Source organism: Oryza glaberrima, chromosome 12 (assembly GCF_000147395.1).
Source record: "Oryza glaberrima chromosome 12, OglaRS2, whole genome shotgun sequence".
Lineage (NCBI taxonomy): Eukaryota > Viridiplantae > Streptophyta > Magnoliopsida > Poales > Poaceae > Oryza > Oryza glaberrima.
In genome coordinates, this window is record NC_068337.1 from 3,840,699 (window position 1) to 3,852,100 (window position 11,402).

At 39.5% G+C, this 11,402-nt stretch overlaps 2 protein-coding genes and 1 non-coding gene across 3 annotated transcripts; all 3 read left to right on the top strand.

Moving 5' to 3' along the window:
• The first annotated feature begins 776 nt into the window (after nt 1–776).
• Nucleotides 777–2,868, top strand: LOC127756637 (nifU-like protein 1, chloroplastic). Its single transcript, XM_052281994.1, has 4 exons — nt 777–956; nt 1,211–1,301; nt 1,475–1,791; nt 2,441–2,868. The coding sequence occupies exons 1-4, from the start codon at nt 876–878 to the stop codon at nt 2,630–2,632; spliced, it is 681 nt and encodes a 226-aa protein (XP_052137954.1). The 5' UTR covers nt 777–875; the 3' UTR covers nt 2,633–2,868.
• A 2,604-nt stretch (nt 2,869–5,472) lies between these two features.
• TRNAR-UCU (transfer RNA arginine (anticodon UCU)) lies at nt 5,473–5,545 on the top strand. The gene has a single exon. It is a non-coding gene; the product is annotated as a tRNA-Arg (tRNA).
• Nucleotides 5,546–6,442: 897 nt separating this feature from the next.
• LOC127756605 (replication factor C subunit 2) lies at nt 6,443–10,516 on the top strand. Its single transcript, XM_052281956.1, has 12 exons — nt 6,443–6,624; nt 6,748–6,826; nt 6,919–6,998; nt 8,068–8,187; nt 8,270–8,339; nt 8,418–8,491; nt 8,573–8,693; nt 8,781–8,843; nt 8,929–8,988; nt 9,337–9,462; nt 9,539–9,622; nt 10,093–10,516. The coding sequence occupies exons 1-12, from the start codon at nt 6,581–6,583 to the stop codon at nt 10,189–10,191; spliced, it is 1,020 nt and encodes a 339-aa protein (XP_052137916.1). The 5' UTR covers nt 6,443–6,580; the 3' UTR covers nt 10,192–10,516.
• The last annotated feature ends 886 nt before the right edge of the window (nt 10,517–11,402 follow it).

Genomic DNA, 11,402 nt, shown 5'->3' on the forward strand with positions numbered 1-11,402 from the left:
TTAGCTGCGTTGGGAACGAACCGACTAGAAACGGATACAACAAGTGTTGATCCAATGTCAGCGCGCAGAAGAGCGTATCAATCCAATATCACGCGTGGGAGAGCGACCTGAACAGAGCCAACGCATGCAAAACCGACTAAAGTCAGGAGAGACGGGTAGAAATCGGAGGAGGATAGAAACATTGTAGCATTTTTTAAAAACATAACCAGATAGAGATACAAACGACATACCAAAGATCCAGCGAAAACATTAATAGTGGATGTATTCTAATATTGGTGTTATTCACATGTTTAGCAAGTATTTTTTCTAATGTTCTAGTGTTGTACGGAGTACGTAGTATTATTCAGATGTTTCAATGATATTTTATAATGTTCATCCGTAAATGTTGCATGATGCATGAGGTGTTTTTGAATATTTTAGCAAATATTTCATAATGTTTCAATAGTTATATCTCGAGTTTCACAAATAATGTAAAAATATTTTAATTAATCATGTTTTTTACCAGAATTATAATCATATAATATCTTGTTATAAAGATTTAACTACATACAAGTACAACGGTGCAATCAGATTACATATCGAATAAATAGTTGTCAAGAAAAGATAGTTAACATCTTGTCAAAAGATTTGTTAGAAAGAAACAGGGGGGTATAAGATGTCTCGCCATGCATCATGCATGCAAAATGCCAAAATTGCATGCAATTTTAACAGCAAAATGCGGAGGAAGCATGAGGACCCCATTTTTAGAGGTTTCACATAAATAGCTGCTCGAAACACCATCACGGCCAACAGCTAGCGAGAGATCGAGCGGGACCGGAGGAGCCTACCGCGCGTCTCGCCGTCTCAGCTCCGCAAGGCTTGCAGCCCTGCCGGAGATGCAGACGACGACCGTGCCCATGGCGGCAGCGGCGGCGGTGGCGCCGTCCACCACCACCTCCTCCTCCGCCTCCTTCAAGGTTAGGCGACGCCACACCTCTTGCATTTGTCTTTTTGGCGATTCCTTCGATCCTTACTTGATATAAACCAACCGAGCTGCCCGCCTGGTTCTTGCATTGCATGAGAAATGCCTAGAGATCTTCTAGCTAGCTCCACAAGATGATGAGTTAGACGACCTGGATTCGAAGGCTCACCCTTCTATTTATTTGATATTAGATCATTCCCTAATATTTGCGGTTTTTTTTTCTTGCATTGCATGATTGGAATGTCCAAGGTTGCGGCCTATGCTTGGTCGTCATGCCGGAGCAGCTCCTCTCCGGCGACAAGATTGGTCGCCGCCCCCAATCACCAGGGGCCACCGCTAGGTGAGGCTGTTGCTTTTAAATGCACACAAAATTCCAATGAAATCGAGCAAAATTGCATATATTCACTATTAAATAATTGAAATAAACCGAACAATTCAGCATACCTACTGGACATTTTATATTCTTATGAACTGGACCCGTGTCTGTTCCAATTCATTCTGTTGTTGTAGCAGTTGTTGGAGCCATTGCCGGCCTGGATCCGGTTACCGCGGTGCAGCTGCCATTAACCGCTGGGAACGTCGAGTCTGTTCTAGATCAAGTGCGCCCTTACCTGACGGCAGATGGAGGGGATGTTGCCCTTCATGAAATTGCCGGGAATGTGGTGAGGCTGAAGCTTCAAGGAGCTTGTGGATCGTGCCCAAGCTCGCTGATCACGATCAAGAGGGGCATCGAGCGCCGCTTGATGGAGAAAATACCAGATGTTGCTGCTGTTGAACCTGTTACAGATAAGGAGACTGGGCTTGAGCTGAATGAAGAGAATGTTGAGAAGGTAAACTGATAATGAATTGAATTGAATTGTCAGTTGTAGCCTTTGTTGCACATGCAGAAACAAATTGATGCCTTGAAAATTTGTTGAAAAAAAAAGCTTCAAAGAGAGAACTTTGCATAGCTACCTCTTTATGACAAATTATTTACAATAACATAATTAGTTTGTGCTGATCAGCAAAATTGTTTTGGAATTTTTGTTAAATTTTCATTCAAGTATTGGCATGTCTTCCTTTTCCAGGAACTGCATCATCTGTTAGATGATGTCACTTGTCATTTCCTGGGGATAAAAAGAACCGCATACTATTACTGTATTATATTGATCTATATTGATTTTATTGTGGTTCACTTGTTCATAACATTCCATTTTGAATTTCTATTGGTCGATGTTGCTTACCACTAATGCATCTAGCAGTATTATTCGAAATATACAAAAAATTGTGTTCATAATTTAAGTGAGCAATTCGATGACATGGTAGTTTTACTCAGCAAATATATCTTAATTCTCATCACATGTGGATTCATTAGTCTCTATGGTTCACACCATCATATGTTTGTAAGTTGGAATTGCTCTTTCCATAATATGGATCAAAATACATAATTGGCAGTAATAGAAAAGAGATGTACTGACAATGCATTTAATTTTTCACTAGGTTCTCAATGAAATCAGGCCATACCTTGCTGGCACGGGAGGTGGTGGCCTCCAGTTTCTCATGATCAAGGGCCCCATTGTGAAAGTTCGGCTCACAGGCCCTGCTGCAGTTGTGAGGACTGTTCGGATTGCCGTGAGTAAGAAGCTCCGAGAGAAGATTCCATCCATCCAAATCGTCCAATTATTGTCATAGTCTGAAGAATATCTGTGTGCCACCCCTCTCAAGCAGCACATCTGCAACACTGTACAGAAAATTGATGTAAATTTGTAAATTGGTTGCATTTCAGAAGCCTCACGAAGAGTTGCCCATCTTTAGTCAGCATTCAGCACAGGGATCAGATATATCATATACTATCTGTCTAGATCTGTAATGAAGTTTTGATCTGTTCCTCTTGAAAGAAAGATGGAAAAGTGTGTTTCTTGGTGGAATTCTGGAGTTATTTTAACCCATCGTAAACAACAGCACACGTTGACTTAAATTTAACTTGCCTTTTCTCTCTCTAATTTTGTGCAGCTCTGCCAAAGAGTGCAAATTAGAAAAACGTAAACTCTTGTGTATCAAAGGATTTCTCGAAGCATGGAAAACACGACGGAATAGATGTTTATCAAAATCTACAGGAACTTCTGAGTCTTCTGACTTAGAGATTCGTTTTGTGTACAGAAAGGCATGTCGACAATGTAATTTTGTGTGAATGGCTCTGTGTTGTGCAATTCTGCGAAGAAATTAAAGCATAAAAAGAAATGGTGGTGTATTCCATGTTTCTACCTGCACATGAAAAGGTTAAACAAAGCAAAAGAAAATAAATATGAACAATTGCGGCATGATATGCCGATATCTAACAAAAGAGGTTTTTGATTCTTTCCTTGCTATAGGTTGGTTGTAAATATGCAGAGAGCTTTGAGGCAATGTGAATTGGAGTGGCTATAGCATTGCCTTGTATAGATATTAACATTCATAAACATTGATCCATTTTCTTGGCTATTTGATACAGGAGTTCTAAGCTCTCAGAAATTGCTTTTAAATGCTTGTCTCTACACCAAACACACCAGTTATACGCGAAACCAATTCAATGTAGTTTCTGACAAAGAGAACTAGAACAAGCTCTCAATGTAACAGCATGAGCTACATACTCTCTGCAGTGGTATTCACTTGTATTTGTCTAAAGAAACTCCAATAAAGTTTAGGCTTGAATTGTTGCTTAAACAGTCAGGTGACATCAAGTCATCAACTATAGCACTAGCTGCATTACTGGACAATCAAAAACTGATGAGAAGCTCACTACATATCTTTTGGACCTCCCAAGTGACACATAATTGAATATTTTCACTCACATCTTCAAATCGTAATCCCTCCGTTTCACAATGTAAGACTTTATAGCATTACCCATATACATATAGATGCTAATAAATCTAAACACACATATATATATATATATGTCTAAATTCATTAACATCTAAATGAATATGGGCAATGCTAGAAAGTTTTACATTATGAAACGGAGGAAGTACTTACAAAACAAAGCATGAACCAATCAGATCTAACACCAACAAAGCAACAATGGCATTCAGAAATTTGCATTGACAAGAACAGTATCAGATCCAGAGGCCAACCAATCGGGATCAGGACATGAACAATTGAAGAACAAATGAGCAAGCAAGCAAGAACTGAAATCCATGCCAAATTTCCAAGAAACTGCAGCTCTGGTTTCTCATCCCATTACACGGAATTACACATCGGAGATGTCATGGCATCCGACGACGAGGCGATCTGAAGTGACGTCACCCGCGTCGGATCCGATCGAGCAAACGAAAAAAAAAAGAAACATAACAAAAACAGGGAAAACAGAGCAGATCTAGAAGGAGGCGACGGAGGGGAGGAGGTGGGAGACGACGAGGTAGGAGAGGAACCCGGCGAAGGCGAGCAGGAAGGCGTAGTCCACCGCCACGAACAGCGCCGTCGATCCGTGCCCCCTCCTCTTCTCCGCCGCCGCAGCCGCATTGCCGGTGCCGCGCGTCTTGGTCGCCTCCATCTCCTCCTCGCTCCTCCGGCGAGGGCGCGGCGAGATCGCGAGAGAGATGGCGGAGGGGAGAAGCCGGCGGCGAGTCGGAGTCGGGCGTCGTGTCGCGGCGCGGGGAGGGTGCCAACTGACGTGACGAACGAGGCTTGCGGGGCAGCACGTGTATACGTATGCGTATTTACAATTTCGAGTAAATACGTATACTATGATCAAAATACCACAAACTATTTTTTATAACTTATTATTAGTGTATTACAAAACTATAAATTTCATATTTAATTTATCACGAAACTACACATTTAAGATGTAGCATAATATATTTAGTACTCCCTCTGTTTCAGGTTACATATTTAGTACTCCCTCCGTTTCAGGTTACAAGACGTTTTTATTTTGATCAAAATCAAACTATTTCAAGTTTAACTAAGTTTATGGAGAAATATAATAATATTTATAATACTAAATTAGTATCATCAAATCAACAATTAAATATAATTTCATAATAAATTTATGTTAGGTTGAAAATATTACTGTTTTATTTTATAAATTTAGCTAAACTTAAACTTAAAGCAGTTTAACTTTGACCAAAGTCAAAACGTCTTGTAACTTGAAACAGAGGGAGTATATCGTTATCACAGAACTCCCTCCGTAAAAAAAAATCAACCTATGATCCCTCCTAGGACATTGTATTTGGACATAGACAACATATATAGAAATAGAGTATGCCGGATACATTGTTCTAGGAGGGAGTCACATCCGCGAAGTCACATCCGCTCTTAAGTTAATTTTTTTTGGGACAGAGAGAGCATATGTTTAGAACATATTTAGTTACAAAACTATAACGTTAATAGCTCCAACGTGACAATGGTGTTAGGATTTAAAGTAAAAAAACTTATATAGTTTTGTTATAGCTTCAATATTAAATATCGGGTGATTCGTAGTTTCCCCATAAGTTTAATGTTAAATACTATATAATTTACTATAAAACGAGTAAAACGGAGGGCCGAGGAAAGAGAAGGCGCCTGTGGCCTAATGGATAAGGCGTCTGACTTCTAATCAGACGATTGTGGGTTCGAGTCCCACCAGGCGTGTCTTCTTTTTTTTTTTTTTTTTTGCCCTAGGTTAGTTCTTTCCTTTTTGCACTTATTGGATTCTACTAATCCCATTGCAACTGTTGCTCAGTTGGATTATGGCTTATAATCGTTGTTTAATTTCAAAACCTGAGCGTAAGTTATATTTGAAAACATGTTTGATCACTAAAGAAATCAGAGGAGCACTAACCATGGTGCATTGACTTTTGCATAATATTATTTCAACTCAAAATGATTTGCTACACTTTTTATTTTCAAAAATTTACATAAAAAATTTTCAAAACACACACACCAATAGAGAAACTGTGCACCATTGGTATTTAATATCCTGTACTATTGGTGTACCTATAAAATTTAGAACAATCCATGCCATCCGTTTTAGGATAACTGTACACGATACATCATTATATATTCATATGGTAAGGAATCGCAAAATTACAATATTATAATCTTGAGAGGTCATAATCAGGAAAAAAAACCGTCACCCACACGCTGACAACACCAAAACACATACCCGATAGAAGACTAACACCAAACCGACTATCGCTAGACCAACAAAGTAACTACAACCGAGATTGCTCAAAACCTATCCCTAACACTGACACCAAATCTCACCGGAAGATGTTTTTGGTATAATGGTTCTTTTGGAGCTGTTCTTTTTATATATACATGGGAAAGGGAGAAATGAGAGGATGACGACTGTGCTTTTAAGATAGTAATAATGTAACAGCCAAGTATGCCGACCAACCTCGAAAAAGTTTAAACAAAAATTTTAAAACTTGTTGTAAAATTTATCCAGTTTCTCGGTTTTTCACGATTTTTTTTGGGCCATCCTGCCTACCTGCCGGCCCAAAATCCTCCACTCCTCCAGACTTTGCAAAACCTCCCCCCACAAAAGAACCAGAGAGAAGAGGCGGGAAGCGAAGCCGCAGCCCGCCACTCGCCTCCGCCCTCCGCGCGCGCGAACCCCTCTCCCTCGGCGGCGGCGACGACCAAGGCGGCGGCGGCGGCGGCGGAAGAGGACGCGGTAGCCCGATGGCGCCGCTCGTGCCGTCCTCGCAGCCATGGGTGGAGAAATAGTAAGCGCCGCCCTCTCTTCCCCTCCCCCACACCATTTTCCTCCCTCAATTTGTCGATAAGCCCTCATGGATTGCCCTAGTTGCGACTGACTGACCCGCTGCTCATCCTCCTCCCGTTCGCAGCCGGCCGAGGCAGGTGAAGGATGTCGCGCACCAGGAGGAGGTGGTCCGGGTGCTCACCACCACCCTCCAGACCGCCGACGTGAGCCGCGGGCTAAACCCTAGCTCTGTTTCTTTTTTTTTCTCTTGTGACCCCCTGGGAGGTTTCTGATTTGTGATCTGGTCCCTTTGCAGCTTCCGCACATGCTGTTCTACGGCCCGCCTGGCACCGGGAAGACCACCACCGCGCTTGCCATTGCTTACCAGCTCTACGGGTAACTCAATTCTTGTTGGCAACTGTTTACTTGAATTTTTCTCTTTATGAGAATCTTGTTTTGGTTCGGTTGAAATTGGCTTATCTTAGTAATCTTGGAAGAGGTGGTAATTCTCAATGCAATGGGAGCATTAGATAGGCTGCGCTGGGGGTGAATCACTTAACTTTTGAGACATTAGAATTGATAACCTTAATTTGGAGTATGTAATACTGCGGAAATGCCAAAAAAAGGGGATCAAATGCCAGAAATTGGCAAGGATATGAAGCTTCTGCACAAAGTTCGACCTTCATTATCTTGGGTATTTTGTTTATTTTGGCAAATATTGGTATACATCTTTGTAGGCAGGCGTTCCAAAAGTGGGTACAATTAGTTTGATGACATGGTTGATCCTAGTCCTGCATATTACAATACTAATCGGACCACTGGATCAATGTGTTTGAATGATGTATGGTGAAATGGTAGTTCAAGTTTAAAATTTGGATTGTTGAAATGTTGAGATCTGTTATAATTTTGTTCACTCATCAGCCATTTTCATTGTTTCTGGGCTAGGTAATTTATTCTTGCATCTCTCACAGGCCCCTTTTTTCTTGTTGAGTTGTTACCACTTCACTTGCTTGATTAGAATCTCACTTGCTTGATTAGAATCTATTCGATGTGTGTAATGGTTCATGTCTTACCAATGATAATTGGAGGCGGTCAGATGTATGGAGGGAAATCTAGAGAATCAAAATTTTCATGTGGAATAGCACATATGAATTAAGGGAAAAAATAATACTGAAACAGTTTGTTAGGAGGAAATTTGATTAGATTGAGTAGTAGCGAAGTTTATTCTCTTTTTTTTTCAACTGATAATGAGCACTATAGTGATTGAGATTATCTGTCTGCCAATTTTGCTCTTCTAATATGGTGGTTACTTCCTAAATTCATTTGCAAGAAAAACCCCATTCTAATCATGACTACTAAATAATGAAATAACATTAAGAGGATATGTTTTCTGCAAATAGTGCAAGGTTGTTCTCAGTAAGTTTGGGACTCATGATAGTTTTTTCGTACTATTTGGATGATGCAGTCCAGAGCTCTACAAGTCAAGAGTTCTAGAACTTAATGCTAGTGATGATCGTGGAATTAATGTGGTGAGGACTAAGATCAAGGACTTTGCTGCTGTTGCTGTTGGTTCTGCACGAAAAGGGTAATTTAACCAAAACTAGGGACCTTTCAGTTTCCATCTGTAGTTGCATTCTTGACTAGTTTGTTTTTGCGATGGCCTTCAGCGGTTATCCCTGCCCACCATACAAGATTATTATACTAGATGAAGCAGATTCGATGACAGAAGATGCCCAGGTATAGACAACAGGCAGAACGCTAAAAGCCTTGTTGCTGCAGAACCGTGCGTTGATGATGTCTTATATCTGTCTGTAGAATGCTTTAAGGCGTACTATGGAGACTTACTCCAAAGTGACAAGATTCTTTTTCATATGCAATTACATCAGCAGGTATTAGTTTGTTTCTCCTTTTTTCCCCCTGTGGATCTTTATTTGAGTTTATGTAATTCATTATCCTAATGTGTAATACAGGATAATAGAACCACTTGCATCAAGATGTGCAAAGTTTAGATTCAAGCCTCTTTCAGAAGAAGTAATGAGCAATCGCATTTTGCATATATGCAATGAAGAAGGGCTCAGTCTTGATGCTCAGGTAACTGTACTGCATTCACTTCAAAATCTAAATCTACATTTAAATATCCGCATTTTTGCTAACACTTCTTTTTATTTTTCATAATAGGCATTGGCTACACTAAGCACCATCTCTAATGGTGACCTCCGCCGTGCTATAACCTATCTTCAGGTATGGTTTACCTAGTTTGGCGTTTGCATTATGTGGTTTATTTATATTAATCTTAATTTAATATACCTTTTGTTTTTTGTTGCAGAGCGCTGCTCGCTTATTTGGATCTTCTATTTCTTCTACTGACTTGATTAGTGTTTCAGGGGTACATTACCACTCATTTCTGTTCCCTTGCAAATGCCTAAACTTACATGTGTCATTTATTTTGCTATTCTATGTTTGAGTCTGTACAAAGTCACGCTTACTTGATGACATTGTTTTCCTGAAAGTAGCAAAGTGGATTTTGCACCATTTTGTTAACAAGATCCTGTGCACGTGGTGATCAAATTGTTTAATTGAGAGAAATTCGGTGTACTTGTAACCTGGAAAAACTTCTCTCATGTCATGATAAATTTTAGTGTGCAAGTAGTTTGTGATTGGTATAAGTAGTCCAGGGAACCTTATTTTATGGGAGGTTAAATTATTTTGCTCATCTTGTTTGTCCATATGTCAGGCTATCCCTGAAGACGTTGTCAAGTCATTGCTTGCATCTTGCAAATCTGGTGAATTTGATGTGGCAAACAAGGAAGTCAATAATATTATTGCAGATGGATACCCCGTTTCACAGTTGATCTCACAGGTCATCTCTATTTAATTTAAATCTAGATATGTGCTGTTTTCACCTTGTCATTTGCTAACCTAACTACTCCGTGCAGTTTCTAGATGTGATAGTTAATGCCGATGATATTCCAGATGAGCAGAAGGCAAGAATATGTAAAAAGCTTGGGGAAGCAGATAAGGTTTGTCCTACTGGGTTTCTCTTCTGTTTTTGTTATTCTTTCCTACTCCCTTCGCCTCCTTATGAAAGTGGTTTATGTGGACAATTATATATGACAAACATAGAAATAAATCTTGCTTTGGGACCGAGGGAGTAGATGCTTGTTCCACTATATCTATAGATTTACTTTACCGAACAAGTCTTTGTAAGATCCTTCTTGTCATCATGAGGTGAATGTTTGTGACTAAAAACTTAGAAGGCAACATTGTATACAATGTACCATAGATGATTGTAATGAAGGATTGAATTTTCTGTTTCTATGTTTGTCATATATTCCACATACTGAAGTTCAAATAAAACTGCTAACTTATATGTGGAACAGTTCCAGCAATTTTATGTGTACATCATTAAAAGCATACACTTAATATGATAGCTCTGAAGTATTGTTGCTCCATCCCATTTTTCTCATTCCATTTCTTTTGGAATATGTAGTGCTTGGTCGATGGAGCGGATGAGTATTTACAGCTTTTGGATGTGGCTAGTGAGACTATCCGCGCTCTTTTTGACATGCCACAAACGCTGGTCTTCTAAGAGAACATGGATTGGAAAGATGACGCAGGTGGCCATTTCTGCGAGGGATATCTTCTGTCTCCTTTCCAAGTTTAGGTTCTGGGGGAAGCTCATTTTCTCGACAGACTGTTGTGCCTTTTTTATGTTTGTGATGGGGATTAAATAGAGTGAACTCCACCCTTGTAACCAACTGAATTGTGCACCAGTGTGTCCATCATGGAAAGAATGGTTTTCGGCCTGTCATCTTGTACATCATGCATCATTTTCTTGTTCTGCTTATGGTTTGATGGAAGCTTGCATTGGCATTTCCCGGCTCTTAATTCCACTCAGTTTGATGTCCTCTTTTGTTAACTATTTTACAACGGCATAGTCCTCTTTCGTGAAAGACTGAAGTTGATATTGTGTTTTGTGGTAACCATTGATCAAGAATTTATAGAAGCAAAAGTTAATCCATGAAAAAGATCAGACTGTCCGACTGCAAGCAGATAACTGCATAGTTTCATCTCGAGCGCTGCTACACTTCTTTTACAAAACTCTTACGAACAAACAATCATGTCAACCATTTTGATTTAAATAAATAGTAATAGAAAATATAGATGTACACACAGTATGAAACACAGTGTTAATACAAGTTTAGTAAGATAAAATTTAGTACATATAGACTTTTTTTTTTCGTCAGCTCTTCCCAAATTAGATATAATTGAATTTGCTTGGCTAGTGCAGTTCGTTGCAGGTTGTAATGGCCGCACAATTGTTCTCTATGCTGTTTATTATGGGTCCCCGAATCCTTTTTGCCTCTTTACACTAATTAATGCATGCTAAACTGGGTCTACCAACGAAAATTATGTTTATCCTCGGTTGGGGAAAAAAATTACACATTAAGATATTTATATAGCTTTTAAGAAACCATAAAACATGTGTAACACCAATGAGACATTATATAGCATTTACTATTTTAATGTGTGGATGAGAGACAAAGAATTGAACATACCCTAAATGCCTAGATGGACGAGCCCGCTCATGATAATGTATGATGCACGAGACTTTGGTCATGCAATGGCATTGATATGTGGAATCAAAGAAAAGTAGAACTCACACATATCAGTAACACTGATGATTCGGATAACAGATCTTACATATGACTTTATTTGACCATTGAATTAGCGTAGACTCCAGTAGTAGCAAGTCAATAGACTGACTAGCTAAATGTACTAACTATTCCCTATTCCATT

Coding starts and splice junctions, on each gene's coding strand:
- LOC127756637 (XM_052281994.1), top strand. CDS start 876: ATGCAGACGACGACCGTGCCCATGGCGGCAGCGGCGGCGGTGGCGCCG. Junction 957..1,210: donor CCTCCTCCGCCTCCTTCAAG/GTTAGGCGACGC, acceptor GGAATGTCCAAG/GTTGCGGCCTATGCTTGGTC. Junction 1,302..1,474: donor TCACCAGGGGCCACCGCTAG/GTGAGGCTGTTG, acceptor TTGTTGTAGCAG/TTGTTGGAGCCATTGCCGGC.
- LOC127756605 (XM_052281956.1), top strand. CDS start 6,581: ATGGCGCCGCTCGTGCCGTCCTCGCAGCCATGGGTGGAGAAATA. Junction 8,989..9,336: donor ACTTGATTAGTGTTTCAGGG/GTACATTACCAC, acceptor TCCATATGTCAG/GCTATCCCTGAAGACGTTGT. Junction 9,623..10,092: donor AGCTTGGGGAAGCAGATAAG/GTTTGTCCTACT, acceptor TGGAATATGTAG/TGCTTGGTCGATGGAGCGGA.